This window comes from Notolepis coatsorum (genome assembly GCF_963971535.1).
Source record: "Notolepis coatsorum genome assembly, chromosome: 1".
In the NCBI taxonomy this organism is placed as follows: domain Eukaryota; kingdom Metazoa; phylum Chordata; class Actinopteri; order Aulopiformes; family Paralepididae; genus Notolepis; species Notolepis coatsorum.
The window spans coordinates 234,690,816-234,708,834 of NC_140165.1; the positions used below are offsets into that span (position 1 = coordinate 234,690,816).

The 18,019-nt window shown below is 45.4% G+C and overlaps 1 protein-coding gene across 1 annotated transcript in view; it reads right to left on the bottom strand.

Moving 5' to 3' along the window:
- Positions 1-482: 482 nt before the first annotated feature.
- Positions 483-18,019, bottom strand: part of mark4b (MAP/microtubule affinity-regulating kinase 4b) — a 99,584-nt gene continuing 82,047 nt past the window's right edge. Inside the window, 4 exon segments of the mRNA XM_084309226.1 lie at positions 483-2,342; positions 7,408-7,492; positions 13,358-13,440; positions 16,710-16,988. Coding sequence (XP_084165352.1) covers positions 2,009-2,342; positions 7,408-7,492; positions 13,358-13,440; positions 16,710-16,988 — 781 coding nt within the window. The 3' untranslated portion in view covers positions 483-2,008.

The following is an 18,019-nucleotide window of genomic DNA, read 5'->3' on the forward strand; positions in this document are numbered from 1 at the left end:
GACAACACTGGAGTCTGATTGGTTAACAGTCGTACACCTCTCAACAAGATTGCAGTGTGATTGGTCAACATGGGTGGGGGGCGGGGCTACACAGTCCCTATTGGCTGACCAAATGCCTGTGTGTTGCTGAGGGCTTTGGGGAAGGCTTACTGTATGGAACCATTAGGCTGGACAGAAGAAAGCTTAATCAAAAAGGTGTCCGTCTAAAAGTCTTAATTAACTTTGATAATGTGAGAGATAATGGTTTGGTTTCTATACAGTCAACAAGAAAATGCAGATTTGATCTCACTTGAAGTCTGACAATGTCTCGCAAAACCCGGATCACAAAATGACTGCGGAAAATGTTCTGTACCACTGGAGGAAAGACGTTCCCCCTTGAAGTAGCGTTCTGAGATGGCGACTGCACCAAGGCCTAAGTGTCACGTAGATCCAGGTCTGTCAAACTACCCCCCCCCCCCCCCCCCCCCCTTTCACGTGGAACCGGGACAAGCCTAAGCCAAGCCGCGTGGAAATGAGCACTAGCCTATTGGGTCTGGCCAGGTTATACATCCAACACACGACACACGCTTCAACTCGGCTAGACGGGAGGATGTGAAAACAAATGGCTGTGAACAAGCTCTGTACAGTTAGGGCTCCTCTATAAGCTCTGTACAGTTAAGGGTTCCTTTTTCCCCGTTAAGTCCAATAGGAGCGATAGAACCGGGTTACATAGTGACGTTTACATGACTATAGCACCTGACTAGTAAATCCTAGATCAGTAATCTAACTATGAAAATATAAATAGGGGGTTCCAGGTGTTACTCAAGTAGGATGAAAGTAAAAAAGGAAACATTGAAACGGGGTGAGTTCCCTTTCTTTAAGAGTGTCCTCTTCCCAATGTGGCCTTTACACTACGCTCTACAGATCCGACGATACCAGAGGGTTGAACTAGAGCCAAGCTGTACCAGATATCAATTGATCAGATGTCAATTGACCTATATCAAAGCCGCCCTCTTTTCTTGATCCTTCAAGAAAAGAGGGCAGGGTTTGAGATCGGTCAATTCGATCCGTCATGTAGAGACTAGAGACCATAACAGAGGAGCGAACACATTTAAAGAGCAGAAAGCTTGACCCCTGACGTAATGGCTCAGCGGAGAGACGCTCGCCATCTTGAGGTTTCAGACACCGGGTCTGTGAACCAGCCGATCCACCGGGTCGTCCATTCATTTGAAGGAATCCAACATGGGTAGCCGGCAAGACAGAATGCAGAACTGTATACCGGAAATGCTACAAAAACACAGAATGAGAGTCTAAATGAACGGTAAAATGGGCATTGTCAATGGATGGGCAGATGCCGTCTACAGCTTCATCGAGTCCGTCGCAAGTCTCTGCATTTCTGCATGTCTCCCTCTTGTGGGCTGGAGGTCTGACCGTGCCCCTCGCTTCTCAAACATGCGTCCGTTTGTCCGCGTCCAACGCAAACCGTAAGCCTGCCCATTTAAAAAGCGTAAAAGAAAATAAACCTAATTGACAAAAAAAAAATTAAAATCATTTGAACATATATTTAAATAGCAGCTCTTTAAAAAGGAATGATGACAATTATAATACAACTGGAATAACAATGTTGGAACAAATTATCAATCTTCGTCATCATCGTTACCATCGTCGTCGTAAAATATGAAATCATTAAAAAAAATAACAGTTTGACTCCGTATGGTCACCGAATATGGGAGGAGGTGGCGTTTTCTAAGCAGGATTCAGAGGTCGTTAACAGCTCCAAGGTCAGGGGTCATCAATAAGTCTGCCAGGGGGGGGGGTGTTAATCCATGTCTCTGTCTGTTGTGGCGTCAGAGGAAGAGGGTCTTTGGTGGAGGCGGGACGAGGTCAGCCGCGCCCCAGGAGGAGCGGGAGGGGCACAGGGAGGCGAGGAGGAAGCAGCGGTTTCTCTCCTCGTCCCTCCTCCCGCCGCTCCCTCCTCGTCGGCCGGTCTGTCCCGTCCGTCGCCGGTCCGCCCCGCCCCCTGTCGCCCTCAGAGCTCCAGCTCCTTGGACACTTTGGTGGCGATGTCTCTAAAGGCCAAGGGCGCCCCCCATAGGCGCTTGAAGCGCACGCCGCTGCTCTGGTCCGGCCCGTTGGGCAGCTGGCAGACCTCGGCCTCAAAGGCCACGCGGGCGCCGGCCGCCCCGTGGGTGCAGGACAGGAGGAAGGGCCCGGCGAGGTGGACCTGGCAGCCGCAGCCCTGCGCCGCCTCCCGCAGAGCCAGCACCACCTCGGCCGGGTCGCGGGCGCTACGCACCCTCACATCCCAGCCGCATCGGGGGGTCCGGGGCTCGCCCGCTTTCTGATGCCCAGGTAGATGGCGACTGGAGGGGGGAGGGAGGAGAGGAGGCGTGGCGGATGAAGAAGGAGAAGAGGAGGTGGGTGTGGAGTGAGATGAGAGGTGGAGCAGGGTGGATGGTTGATGAGGAGAAAGTGAGGTGTGGAAACAGTGGATGAGGAGATGGTTGAGGTCAAACAGTGATGTGTTGTGAGTGGTTGCAGAGAGTTAAGTGTGTGGATCAGTATGGATCAATGGATGTAAGTGATTGAATGGTTGGGGAAAAGGGGGAGAAGGAGAAAATAGATTAGTAAAATACATGGTTGGGTTTGATACATTCAATACAGAAAAGACACAGTAGTTTAACTTAACAGCAATCTCTTCTGGGCATATTTATTTGTGAACTAAACAGCAGACGTGCCAATGTGAGATCCCATTCAACGAGAGATAGAAGGATAAGACTTGTAAACCAAACACCAACAGTGACATTCAGACATGGTGATGCTGGTCAACACAACTTTTTACCTGTTTTCTGAGGACACTGGCGTTCTTCAAGGAGAAATGTGAAAGAGAATTATCTCCATGAGTGGCCCATGTACAACAGTGTTTGGCCAAGACCAATATGTGGTTCCTATGAGACTGTTCAACACGTAGTTACATTCTAACTAGGACATCATTGTTCAGATTCTCTTCTGACACTAGAGTCACACACAAGATGACCTCAACGTTCTATTCTACTGACCACCAACGCATGTAGAACACCTACAGGGACGAAAGAGGTTTTAACTACGACACTTGAATGGTGGTGTCTAGATCTCATGGCCCAGAAAGACGTCGTCTGTAGCCAGTAGGTAGAGCTGGGAAAGGTTAAGGCTAGGGTTAAGGTTAAGATAAGGAATAGGTTTCTATAAACAACTTTTAGGTAAAAATGAGTTACGGCTTTGCAGCATGACCCAACAAGTGACGATGACCCTTCCAGATCACAGCCAACGTCCTTCCGGGTGATGGGATCTAGCCACCACCCTCGTAAATCACAGGAAACAGGCTAACATGTTATTAAACACAGCAAATTGTTCTTTGAGCAAACATTAGTGTTCCACTCACAAGCATCATCTACCACATGGAGTCATGCCATGTGACTATATCAACACTATGACATGGTATTGCTACTCCATGCTGGTTGGTTGGTTTACCTGGTGGTTTTAACCTGAGGCTGTGACTGAGACTGGGATGTAGCTGCTGGGGTTACAGGTGGAGAGAGCAGACAAGGCCTTTAGTGACCTGGTGCTTAACTGACTAGACAAGGCCTTTAGTGACCTGGTGCTTAACTGACTAGACAAGGCCTTTAGTGACCTGGTGCTTAACTGACTAGACAAGGCCTTTAGTGACCTGGTGCTTAACTGACTAGACAAGGCCTTTAGTGACCTGGTGCTTAACTGACTAGACAAGGCCTTTAGTGACCTGGTGCTTAACTGACTAGACAAGGCCTTTAGTGACCTGGTGCTTAACTGACTAGACAAGGCCTTTAGTGACCTGGTGCTTAACGAGGCCATTGGATGCCAAAAACGAGTATACTCGTTATTGCCCGCCATGCGTTGTGCGCCAGAAAGGAGTTAACTCGTTTTTGGGATCAATATTTCATTTTTTCCCCATGGCATTCATAATTCATCCAGCCTCCCTCCGGGACTGCAGCTGGACCCTGTCTGATATGTCTCAATACCGCCGCCTGGTGGATGTCGGGCGAGTTACACTCCAAGCCAAACCGGAAGTGGCGTTCGGTGCATCGAGGAAATTCCTCCGGCAGTAATATCTTGTAGCGTGGGTCTAGATACACACTCGAGTGCATGGGATCGCTTTCGAAACGCAATAATCAATATGATTTCGGTGTTTATTGCGTCATACAAACGGGAAATGGATCTAGCAGATCGACGTCAAATAATTGGAATATTTTTCCTCCAGTCTCATCGGCGAACAGTAAGAGGAATATAACGTTATTTTCAGCCCGATTATTTATTCATTTCACGGCAATCCATCTGATCAACGTATCAACCCATAGTAAGAAAAGACGCTACTGACGATCAAGGAATTATAAACACCCCCCCCCCTTTCCTTCACGCATAATGAAGCATAATGTATACCGATCATATACATTTGAATTTTTTAATATAGCGTGTATAGGAAAGAAACGCCAATCGATAATCTATCATATGCGTCAGGGCCTATAACTTGCGTTTTAGGAATTACTGCAGAAAACCTTAAAACATACGTATATTGTCGACGGTACTAACACGACAATATATGAATGAAAAAATATAACGTTCCCACATCCGGAACGATAGATACCCGATGTTGAATGGGCCATAGTAATGTCGATATAGCTATAATATTTAAAAAGTTATAGCCCTGCAAAGAAGGTAAACATCTCCATAGGGTTACAGCACTGGCAGACTGGGCATAAGGATGGGTACAATGCATGGCGGACAATGTGTTAAGGGACAAGAGAGGCATCGCACCTGCAGTGCACTTCTAAGGATTTTCCTGGGGACTGATGAGCCCTTCCCATTGCAGAAGTACCAATGCTGCATATCTGAGTTCATGCCAAGCCATATTGTTTGTATCGACACTGATGTGCTAGTAAGTGGACGCTAGGTACAAGCAGAATGTGTGGTGAGCAGACAGTCTAAGGCCTGAAACACACCACTGTCAAAAAGAGCCCTGAAACTGATATACAATTAAAATATTAATACCTTAACACATTCGGGGCCAGACCCGAGATATCTCGGGTTAACTCGCCATGCGCCAAACCCGAGATATCTCGGGTTTTAATCGTTATTTATTTTATTCGCTATTGCCATTCATAATTCATCGGGGCAGGCTGTGCATACTGTTCTGAATGTGTCTGAGCTGGCAGACGGTCTCCAGGGGCCATTTCATTCTTGCATGAGGAAGGATAATAACGATAATCTAGCGTTGATTTCAGGAAGATTCGATAATCAGGTGAAAAATGACAACGCGATAACTGGATTTCACTAAAGGGCTATTATCGCGTCTTCACTAAGAATCTAAGAATCACCCAAACTATACTCATATTCAAAACGGTATAAAACGGAAATGTACGGATGAAAAAACAATCAGTTTTTTGCATGTTGACCAGAAGCAACTCACTGACAATCGACGGTGTTATTAGATCCATAGCTATAATATAAAATATATTTTAAGCACTCGCAAGTTTCGCAGTCTCCCCATTGACTTACAGCGATGGCGTTCTACCCAGAAGGTAGACAGCGACCCCTGGTGCTGAATGAGTTAATAACGTGTTTGTTTATCCAGTTTTGATGGTCATCTAATCTGGTATACAATACATATGTCTGCTTCGCTCGTGGAGAAAATAGACCAGACGACAAAAACCATCGCTGCAGATCACAAGCCGCCTGTGGAGCTCTGTGCCATGGAGCGGCTGGTGGGAACGGTCTAATCTGTTAACAAGGGCGCCAAAAGCAAATTGGCTGCCGATCCGGGCGCTTTGGGGCCATTCCTGGGCGCTTCCGCATACGGTGTGCCAGGCCAGTAAGGCTAAGCCGACATCTGCTGAGGTCTGCTAGTGCCACATTTTTGTCACAGATGCCGGTCTGCATATTCTATGGTCGTACTGTGAGAGTGACTTTATGAATATGGTTATTGTATCAGTCTGCATCCTTTAGTTTTCCAATGGAATAGTGAACAGTTCCTGTCATGACAACATCCCTACTAGCACCTTTAAAAGAGGGAAAGCACTGATCTGTCTGCAAGACCCGTTCTGATGCCATGTGGACCCAGAGGCTGCTTACAGGCTCCTGTGGTTCTGCTCTCTCTCCCTCATCCTGACCAAGGACCGACTGGCTAACGGCTGGAGAACTTGAGAACTGTTAGAACTGTTTGACTCTTAACTACCGAACCCTGCACAGACTTACACACCTTGCACAAGGACTCACACATCACCCACTTCATTTATTAGCATCTTATCTTTATACGCACGCTTTATAATTATTTATAATCCGCTCAATCTGTTTATTTATACCTGGGTAGACTAAGACTTAGGGCTAGATCCACAAAGAATGGATTGCACGGTGCTAATTGCACCCTTACTTACAATTCATTATGACCGTGCAGGTGATTGAATGAAAACTTTATTAACAGATTGCAGAATGGGTACAATACAGTACGGCTCAATACACACAATTGTTAAGGGGATGCAGACCAGAGAAAGACTTTCGTCTTGTTTACATCAGGGTCCCCCATTTTCACTTCATAATGAATTGTAAGTAAGGGTGCAATTAGCACCGTGCAATCCATTTTGTATTGCACATTATCCAGAGTAGACTTAGGTTAGCTATATATATCTGTACATGGGGTAGACTTAGGATATAATCTGTATATGATACTAGGGAGGGCTGTATGCACACGCCTTTTTGAACGTGGCTGCGCCGTTTTCGATTGTTTTCAATGGTTGTCACGTCGGGCGCACATCTCCTCCAAACTACACGCCTCACTTTTTGAAGCAACACTTTTTCGGGGGCTCTCCTCTCAGTTGAAAAAGATTCAGCTTTGGCCGTGGAGCGCACCAACGCCAATGTCACCGACCAATCAAATCAACAGAGGGGAGCGATTACGAATCAGAGGTATCTGAAGATAAATCGACAGCAAAACCAACCAACCGATAATGGAGGAGAAGCTAATTTTGGCAGTTTCCGACAAACGACCGGGTCTTACCACGGCCGAGATATGAACAGCAACGCCTGGAGGGCTATGAGCGGTAATGTATGTAAACTATGTAACGTTGAGGTAGCAAATGGCAATCAGTAGTATCACTCGCCACGCCTCGCGTTTTAGCGCAAGGAAAAGTCCAATATGATCACAGCCGTAATGTGAGAACGTCGAGTGGTGAAGTAAACCCACGTGGTGGATTGAATATGCAAATGTATGTCTGCGATCCAATCAACATCCATACTCTATCCCTATACAGCCCCCCTGTACACCTCGTTGGTGTCCTCATGCAGAGCCGGGGGGGGAAGTAAACTGCTCTTCTAAATCCAAAGGGAATGAGCTGAACACCAGATCAACCGTCTTGTTACGTGCTGCTCTGCAGCGTCGTGTCGCAGCGGATAAACTCACCTTGTGACCGGAGATCTGCTGACTCTCTCAGGTTCGTCTGTGACCCTCAAGAAGAAGACAAAAGGCACATGTTAGTAACAAATCAGCTAACGACGGACAAGACAGACACCCCCGTACAGCCCTCCCCCTCCCTGTCTCAAGGCTCCAGGCAGCAGCAAGGCCACATCGATCAATCAACCAACCAATCACAACACAGAACACAGTAACGTATCTTCTGACGACACCGGGGACCTGCGCTCGCTGCACCGGATGGATACGAAACGACAAAATATCAAAATCACCAACAAAACGAAACAAAACATCATGAAACAGATGAAGGAATGCAGGGATGTGAGACGAGACACCGTGTGAGGCCGGTCTACGGCTGGTTGGGACACTAGAGGGCGGGGTCACAGGTCAGGGCCATCGAAACGTGGCCAGTGCTGTTCTATAACGCTCCGACTGGAATGGGAGAAATACATATTATCTGAGCTCCGCTCAGAATTCATTTGAAATCATCAACTGAAATGTTACCTAATAGCCATATTATGCTGTTGTTCTCAGTTGAATATATACACCTGTCTTTCCCTTTATTCACCACCAGAGGTCACTGTCAGTGTGAGCCTGAAAGCCTGCTCTAACGATGTGGGTTGCTTCCCCATCAGTCGGACAACAATCCCATTCCGGGAACTGGGAGTGGCCTGGAGGAGCTGGCCAAGAGATTCCGTTGATATATTTGGACAAAATAGGAAATATTATTCTAGCCGGATAGAAATAGAGAAAGAGAGAGAAAGAAAGAAAGAAAGAAAGAAAGAAAGAAAGAAAGAAAGAAAGAAAGAAAGAAAGAAAGAAAGAAAGAAAGAAAGAAAGAAAGAAAGAAAAAAGAAAGAAAGAAAGAAAGAAAGAAAGAAAGAAAGAAAAAAGAAAGAAAGAAAGAAAGAAAGAAAGAGATCTTAAGTACACAGCTACACAGATCAGTGAGCTCTGGGACTGGTTCAGTGTGGAAGGTTAAATATTCTCAAAGGATCTCTGGTTGGCATAGCGATGGTTTAACCCTTTCACTACCACACTACAGAAGGTTAACCGTTCACTACCACACTACAGACAGTTAACCGTCTGTAGTGTGGTAGTGAAAGGGTTAACCTTCTGTAGTGTGGTAGTGAAAGGGTTAACCCTTTGTTGTGTGGTAGTGAAAGGGTTAAGTACACTATAGGCTACCCGTCCTCACGAGACGTTTCAAGCTTTCACATTTAGACTCTTTTCTTTTAGTTGACCGTGTTTACCATCTGGACTGGGAGTTTTGTTACCTATATATAACAAAGCGCCCCAGGTCATTAAGAACCGGTTGTAAGTGTTAAGCAGTCCTCCTGGGAATGACCTTAGTAGTTGGCATTAAAGTAAGTGGTTTTCTTTTTAGCTCTACGTTCTGACACTGATCACTGATCTAGCGTTTGGTCAGTAACATGGGTCTCCCAGTCCCTCTGCTCTGTAGTAAACACAAAATACATCCTCACTTTATCCAATCAGGAGAGAGAACTCCACACTGCAACAATGGTCTGACAAAAATAAGAACTAAAAACTAGTTTTAAAATTTGTACATACAAGTAAAATAATCTGGCAGTGCAGTGAGCAAATTTGTCTTGCCAAGATTTCTTGAAATAAAAACACCATATTTTATCTATTTATTACAAAAAGATTTGCACTACATCCATACCAATATTTCTTGCATTTAGCATTTTTGTACCTCATTCTGTACTTTAGTTTGTGTATTGTATATTTTGTATAGTGTTTGGACTTTATTATTTTTATATTTTTACTGTATGAACATTCTCAGGGGGCTCATACAGAACCAAGCATTTCACTGTAATGTAATGTACTTTATACGTGACAAATAAAACAAAACTTAAAAAATTTCCAGAGTAACTGGAGGCAAAATACAAAAAAAATATTTTGTGTTTACTGCAGAGCGGAGGGACTGGGAGACCCATGTTACTGACCAAACACTCTATATCAGTGACGGCTGTCAGATTCTAGAGCTATTTAACACTTATTTTAACAGTGAAATATCACTTACAGCTCCTTTAAACACCTTGACATCTCTTCGTCAGCACAGACGTCTGATCTAACTGAAACCCTGCCCTATTCTCTAGATCAGTGGTGCCCAACCAGTCGATCGCGATCGACAGGTAGACCGCGGGCTGATTTCAAGTAGATCTTGATTAATAAAATTTGATTATAAAAAAAAAAAAAAAAAAAAAAAGAAAACATTTTTTTTTTTGCTAGATCAACTCTTCCTCTCCTTGTTAACTACAACAAGCAATGCTGTTTGTTATTTAAGATGAGGTCGGACTCGGCACTGACAGATTTGTGTTCATTATGCTGCTTTTATAAAGCCTCAAATGACGGCTTACAATATACAATTTTGGCTGGTAGCTCTCGGGCTAGGTGGTAAATAAAAAAGTAGATCTTGGTTCAAAAAAGGTTGGCCACCCCTGCTCTAGATCATCCTATCACAACTGCCTAAGGGCTTGTGTCCATAGCCGACGTTTTATGAGTTGTCAGCTTTTTTCTGTCATTAATTTCTATGCTGGAGAAGCGACAGGCGCGCTCCTCTTCCCAGCGACGCGCCTCGCGTTTTATGAGCTCTGGGCGGCAGCGTTTTTGGCAGAGCGCTCCCAGCTCATAAAGTTGAAACTAGTTCAACTTTTGGAAAAGGAGCGCGCTCATCAATGTAACTCATCGAGGAAGGGGCGGAGCCGCGGCTGGTGCGAGCCTCAGAAAAAACGCTGAGCTTTTTTTTTTCTTTTTTCAAAGCGGTCCGATTAGCAGCCACTGCTAATCATTCAAAATATCACGGTTTTCCAAACTGTAAGAGTTTTAAAACCTACGATATCTAGCTATTCAGCCCTGCGTTAGACGTTGCCCTGTGAAACTCCCACCAACAGCATTCGTTTACAGAGAGGAGACAAGCTGTGAAAACAGCAGAAGGAACTAACATCCTAGCCTTATATCCGCCAAAAAAAGCACCTTTGATATGTAATGTGGGAGGACTTTTCCAGATATGTCACACTCTGGACCAGTTAAAACAGTTAAACTGACCCTGGAACAGCTCGTAGCGGAGCAGTCCTCTGGACCAGTTAAAAAAGTTAAACTAACCATAGCAGAGCAGTCCTCTGCCAAACTTATATAAGTTGCACTATAAACTGGATAGTTGATTCATTCATTAGCTATATTTGAAATATTCTAAAACCATTAAAATGTTTCACTCTGCTCCTAAATGTCTTTGTGTCCTCATAAAATTGTTAATTTAGGAGCACATGTACTCCTTGGGAAAAAGGTTAGTGTCGAGCCCTGTTTATGTACTTCGACTGTATGCCAGGACTGTGAGAGAGAGAGAGCAGAGGGGGTCCTTTATAGAGAAAGAGAAGGAGAAATAGAGAGAGGGAGAGAGAGAGTGAGACAGAGGAAAAGAGAGGTAGGCCACGAGTACAACAAAACCATCTGTTTGTATCTTGAGAGAGTAGAGGAAGATCCCTCTTTAGGAGTAGGATAATGGCAGGCTTACATAACTAATCCTGGTTTAAAATGTCAGTAGCTCCCAGTCAGTCAGTCAGTCAGTCAGTCAGTCAGTCAGTCAGTCAGTCAGTCAGTCAGTCAGTCAGTCAGTCAGTCAGTCAGTCAGTCAGTCAGTCAGTCAGTCAGTCAGTCAGTCAGTCAGTCAGTCAGTCAGTCAGTCAGTCAGTCAGTCAGTCAGTCAGTCAGTCAGTCAGTCAGTAAGTAAGTAAGTAAGTAAGTAAGTAAGTAAGTAAGTAAGTAAGTAAGTAAGTAAGGATGGCTGGTACACTGGTACAGACTCCTTAGAACCACTACTCTACCTACCTCCTTACTCCTCCCTCTTTCCAAGGAGTGTGGCGAGTGATTCCTACACTGAAAGCATCGGTACTCATGTAATCCATTATGATTACATTATGATGCCTGAATTTCCCCAAGGGGATCAATAAAGCAATATCTTATCTTATCTTATCTTATTACTACTGGACAGTGGACTGAGACATAATCAATTCTTCTTTCAGAAAAGGTCGGTCAAATCAAGTCCCTTTGCTTTGATTTCAGATCTGTGACATGATGAGTCTTTGTACTGGGGCATCTCTCCCCAATACCAGTACCCTGTTTTAAACCTGGTATGGGCCCGATATCTGGTACTGTATCAGTATCCTTAGCTGCTAGTACTAACCTATTATCCTCTTTTCTACTCCTTCCCTCTCTACCTTGCTAACAACTCATCCCCCTCCCCCCCACGTTTATCTCATGTCAATCAAACCTAGGGTGTTTGGTGCAGTGGCTTCTTGTAGTATATATCCTACATACATTCTCCTCTCTGTAGTATATATATCATTCTCCTCTCTGTAGTATATATATCATTATCCTCTAGTATATATATATCCTTCTCTTCTCTGTAGTATATATATCATTATCCTCTCTAGTATATATATCATTCATCTCTCTGTAGTATATATATCATTATCCTCTAGTATATATATCCTTCTCTTCTCTGTAGTATATATATCATTATCCTCTCTAGTATATATATCATTCATCTCTCTGTAGTATATATATCATTCATCTCTGTAGTATATATATCATTCATCTCTGTAGTATATATATCATTCATCTCTCTGTAGTATATATATATCATTCATCTCTCTATAGTATATATATCATTCTCCTCTCTGTAATATATCCTTCTCTTCTCTGTAGTATATATATTCTTCTATGTAGTATATATATCCTTCTCTTCTCTGTAGTATATATATCCTTCTCTCTGTAGTATATATATTCTATGTAGTATATATATCCTTCTCTTCTCTGTAGTATATATATCCTTCTCTCTGTAGTATATATATTCTATGTAGTATATATATCCGTCTCTTCTCTGTAGTATATATATCCTTCTCTCTGTAGTATATACAGTATATCCTTCTCCTCTCTGTAGTATATATATTCTCTGTAGCATATATATCCTTCTCTCTGTAGTATATACCCTTCTGCTCTACCTGTTATCATCATCTCTCTCTGAACTCATTTCGTCAGTAACATGTAGAATGTGATACACAAGCTGCTTATACTGTCAGCAGAACCTCTTCCTCCCTCCTCGTCCTCTGCCTGCCCCCCCCCCCCCCCCCCCCCCCCCCGCCCGCCCTCTGCCCCCCTCCCCCTTAACCTCTGTCTTCCATAAAACACCACCCTCCTTTCCTGTCCTCTGCTAGGTCTCGTCCTCAGCTGTGGTTTGGTGACTGGTAGTTAGTTAACAGTCAGGGACACACGTGGTGTTGATTACATGACTCATAATGGTCCAGTTGAACAGAGCCCTCGGACGTCAGGGCCCACGTGTTCTGAAAGCAGGATGTGCGACTGTGTTAATGTGGGGAGGGGGCATCGTTGTCTACAACAGCTAATGGATATCCATTCAATAACTCCTAATGCACATAAATCAATAAAACAACAAGAAGTACTGGCCATGCGCCAATTATGTACAAATATTTTCGAGGTCAATCCATCTTCAGATGTAAACGTTTCATGTTGCACCAACGTCAACACAGAAACCTTTTCAAATGAAAAACCAGACAATAAATCAAGCCCCACCAGCAGCTGCCTTTTTGTTGTTGTTGTTGACCCGGTAATGCTGCTGTTTCACCTACAGCCTCTAGGGGGTGATATAGTACAAAGCCCAGCCAGCAGACAAGACAAGAGAGAGTCAGTCAGTCAGATCGTCAGAGAGACAGAGGCAGCGAATGAGGGAAGGGGTGACAAGGCACTGGCAGTCAGTCACGCAGGCAGGCAGACGGACAGACAGACGGAAAGACTGATTGTTTGACAAGACAGACAAGACGGACAAAAAGCAGCCAGAAAACATGGGAAGAGAAGACTTACTAACTGTTTTTGTCCCCTGTGGCAGGGTGCAGCCCGACACGGATTTGTTTGAGCTCTGGCGTTTAGAGGGGTCAAGAGTGACCCTGGGAGGAAGAGGAGGAAAGAGAAAGAAATGAAGAGAAGGAACGAAGCACAAAGGAAACAATATGAAGAACGAAGAAGAAGAAGAAGACAGGAGAGAGAGAGAGAGAGAGGCCGTGAAGATGGTATAGACAATGAAAGACAGAAAAGAAGATGGAAAAGAGAAAAAGATGAAGATTACAGGTGAGCGAAAAAAAGGATAAAAGATTGTAGTGATGGGGCAAGGAAAAGCAAACAATAGTCAAACAAACAAACAAACAAAGAAAGCACCAATAAACAGCCCATAAGAAAAGATTGTGAAAAGACAGAGGCTAAACGGACAGTGAGGAGGTGGAGGTGAGGTGGGGGGAGGGGTTCTGCAGCCTGTAAAGGGTTAATAATCAGAGAAGGAAGCCTAGTGTGTTAGTAACAGGTTAAGGAAGGAAAGTGGTGATAGAGCCAGCAAGGCTGTGACCTCAACACTGTGCTGAACGCACCTAGGAATGAGGACGCTTAATCACTACTGAAACGTGCTGGAAGTGGTATTTTCTTTTCTTTCTTTTTTTTATAATATAGATCGTCTGCTCAGTAATGTGGGTCTCCCAGTCCCTCTGCTCTGCAGCAAACATAAAATAAATGTTCTGGTGTCCTGTTCCCACTTTATCCAATCAGGAGAGAGAACTCCACACTGCAAAAATGGTCTGACTAAAATAAGGAATAAAAACTAGTTTTAAGCAAATGTAAAATAATCTACCAGTAGGAAGGGATACCAGGAAATGTATTTTGTGTTTACTGCAGAGTGGAGGGACTGGGAGACCCATGTTACTGACCAGACACTCTATATCAGTGATGGCTGTTAGAATGTAGAGCTATCCAACACTTAAAATAAATACCACTTCCAGCACCTTTAACATGATGATACTGTCATATAAACAATCTTTTTACAGTGGCATTCTTCTATCAATATATTTGCTACATGGTTTTAATTTGCCGTTTCACTGCACCGTCTGGTCCCGTCTGTCTCACATGGCTGAACCAACAATTTGCCCCATGCCTCACACCTCCTCGCCTTAAAGGAACACACTAACATTATGGGAAATCCACCTACTGTCTTCTCCTGAGTGAGGCAAGAAGATGGATAGCAGTTTCCTCTCCGTGCGTTCGGTAGAAAGCTATCCCGACTGCACGTTAGCCTAGCTTAGCACAATGAATAGAGGCGGACAGTACCGGTTAGCCTAGGTGTTGGCCAACTAACACCTCTCCCAGAGTTTAAGCTAGGCTACCGGTACTGTCCACTTCCATTCATTGTGCTAAGCTAGGCTAGCGTGCAGCTGGATAGCTTTCTACTGAACGCACAGAGGAAACTGGTATCTATCTCCTTGTCTTCCTCTGGAGAAGATGGTAAGTGTTGGCGAGTTCCTTTAACCTTTACCCTCCCCTCTAACGGCCCACGCCTCACCCTGAGCCCCACTCCTATTCTACCGTACATCACAGAACCTTGGCGGCTGCTGCGGACTAATGCCGTTATCTCCATTAGAAGGCCCTGCTGAGCAGACCACCATCGCTGGCCCTGTTCCTACGACAGGAGCAGGGGGTTCAGAGCAGAAGGCGTCACATTGGAACGCTGGAAATGGAAGCATAGTATGTGAAGGCGTTGTCTTTTCTACAATTAGACGTGCATATAACCTGTCTCGTCAATGAATTCATAATGATATCGGAAGGACAAAAGAAACCTGGTAAGTGACATGTTTCTAATTCATAATGATATCGGAAGGACAAAAGAAACCTGGTAAGTGACATGTTTCTAATTCATAATGATATCGGAAGGACAAAAGAAACCTGGTAAGTGACATGTTTCTAATTCATAATGATATCGAAAGGACAAAAGAAACCTGGTAAGTGACACGTTTCTACTCGGAGGTGCTTTGAGGATTACCCAGAATGCTCGGGAGAACGCCCTAAACTGTGGCTTTTCCCACCCGGGACGGCGAACGTTACACTCAGGAGGATCCCCTGAACTGTGTCCCTTCACACCGACGGTGTGAGAGCTGACATGAGAGAGGTGGGAGATCCTGGCGCATCAGACACTTCTAAAACAGATGGTACTTTCACACCCAGCTAACTGCTGAGGAGAGGAACAGGGCTGACATGGCGGAGACGGTGATCTCAGGTAGAGTCTGTATGACTTCATTTAATACACATCTCAAATAGACTATCGATCTGTGTTCAAATTCACAGCTTAGCGAATAAGTAGCTTATGATCCAAAAGTGAAAAGAGGAGCCTGCCGTCTCTTAACTCTTTTGAATGTTTTACTTTTTACAATTCTTTACACGCCACTGAATTAAATAATCAAAGTTAAAAGTTCTAACTATGATTCCTATAATTGTTTTTTTTTTACCTACTTTTTCTCCCCCCTTTTTCTGTGATTTTCCCAATTTCCCTCTCGTGCCAATTCTCCCTCCCCTGTCCTGATCGTTGCTCGCATGTGCCCCCCACTGGCCGGTCGTAGGGAGGATAGAAGCCCATCACATGTCCTCTCCGATACATGTGGAGTCAGCCAGTCACTTCTTTTCACCTGCCAGCGCGGACTCTCATTGGCGAGGAGTAACGTGTGGGAGGCTCACACTGCCCCCGCCATCTCCCGTCTTTGCTGTGCAGGTGCCCTGACCGACCTGTAGGAGTCGCTGTTTACAACGACCAGATTACCACCCATCGACTCCCCTCCCGCTGACTCTGCCAATTGAGTCAGTATGACGGCCGGCCAAGCCGGAGGCAACGCTGACAGCCGGATTCGAGACCGGTGTCTCTTGCGTTGGTGATGAGCGCAATGTCCGCTGCGCCACCCAGATTCCTATAATTGTTATAACTAAAATCAAACTCTTAACCCTTTCACTACCACACTACAGAAGGTTAACCTTTCACTATCACACTACAGACGGTTTTAACCCGTTTGTCGTGTGGCAGTGAAAGGGTTAACCTTCTGTATTGTCGCCGTGAAAGGGTTAACCCTCTAGGAGTGATGTGAAAGCTCTACCAACCCAACCTACTCTACCAGCGGTGTCTTGTACAACCAACGTGTTCAATCTTCAAGGTCGCTCTGCTCGGCTGAAACTACCTGTGGCTAAATGTCTGAGATTGAACCTCCTGTTCCGTATCCCTCCTCTCCTCCTCTCCTCCTCTCCTCCTCCTCTCCTCCTCTCCTCCTCTCCTCCCCTCCTCCTCTCCTCTCCTCCCCTCCTCCCCTCCTCTCCTCCCCTCCTCCTCCCCTCCTCCCCCGGCTTCTCCTCTTACCTGCGGGTCAGCTTGGAGGTGAGTTTGCTGAACAGGTTGGATGTGGCCCGGGAGCGGGAGTGGGGCAGTGGGCTGGCGTCGTGCGACAGTGTGGGGGAGGTGGGGGGAGCGTGGGAGGGGGGCCGGCGGTCCCTGATCTGCCCTCCGTGGAAGGTGCTCCTCACGGTGGACCCCCTGGTGAGTCGGGAGGCGGGGGTGGAGGCGGACGAGGAGACGCCCGAGGCGCCCGCTATACTGTGGGTGGAGGGGGAGGCAGGGGGGAGGCGGTGGGACAAGGAACTGGGGGGAGAGGAGGAGAAGAGAGAAGGATTATTAAAAGTGTTTCAGCTACACATGTTTTTCATAGAAAAAATAAACGAATGCCTTGTGTCCATTAGTTATGTTCAGCCTGGTTGGGGCTAGTAGCCACGGTCTAGCATGGTATGGTAGGGTAGGGTTTGTGTCTCCATTACCCGTGGTCTAGCATGGTATGGTAGGGTTTGTGTCTCCATTACCCGTGGTCTAGCATGGTATGGTAGGGTTTGTGTCTCCATTACCCGTGGTCTAGCATGGTAGGGTAGGGTTTGTGTCTCCATTACCCGTGGTCTAGCATGGTATGGTAGGGTTTGTGTCTCCATTACCCGTGGTCTAGCATGGTATGGTTGGGTTTGTGTCTCCGTTGCATTTCTTGTAAACTCTCCGGTTGCTAGGCAACCTTTAAAAATTCACACCACCAACTGCGGTACACAGGCTAAACCACGATGATATAACAGTCCCAGCCAGCGTTGTCAGGTCTGGCCTGGTTGTGAAAGGTGGCCGTCTCAGCCAGGGTCCACCCAGATGTGGCCCGGTTCTAAAGACAGACAGGCCACGGCACGGCTAAAGCCTGGTTAGTGGAGACAAGGCATAATGTAATAATAATAATAACAACTGTCCAGTTCCTTTTCATTTGAGAGTGAGAGAGAAAGAAAGAGAGAGAGTACGAGAAAACAACCAGACATGGAAGGAAAGACCGACGGAACAGAGAGAGAGAGAGAGATGGACAGAAGTGAGAGACAGAAAGAGAGAGAGATGGACAAAAGTGAGCGAGAGACAGATAGAGAAAGAGAGATGGACAGAAGTGAGAGAGAAAGAAAGACGGATAGAGAAAGAGAGATGGACAGAAGTGAGAGAGAGAAAGAAAGAGACAGATAGAGAGAAAGATGGACAGAAGTGAGAGAGACAGAAAGAGAGATAGAAAGAGAGATGGAGAGAAGTGAGAGAGACAGAAAGAGAGACAGAGAAAGAGGGAGATGGACAGAAGTGTGAGAGAGACAGGAAGAGAGAGACAG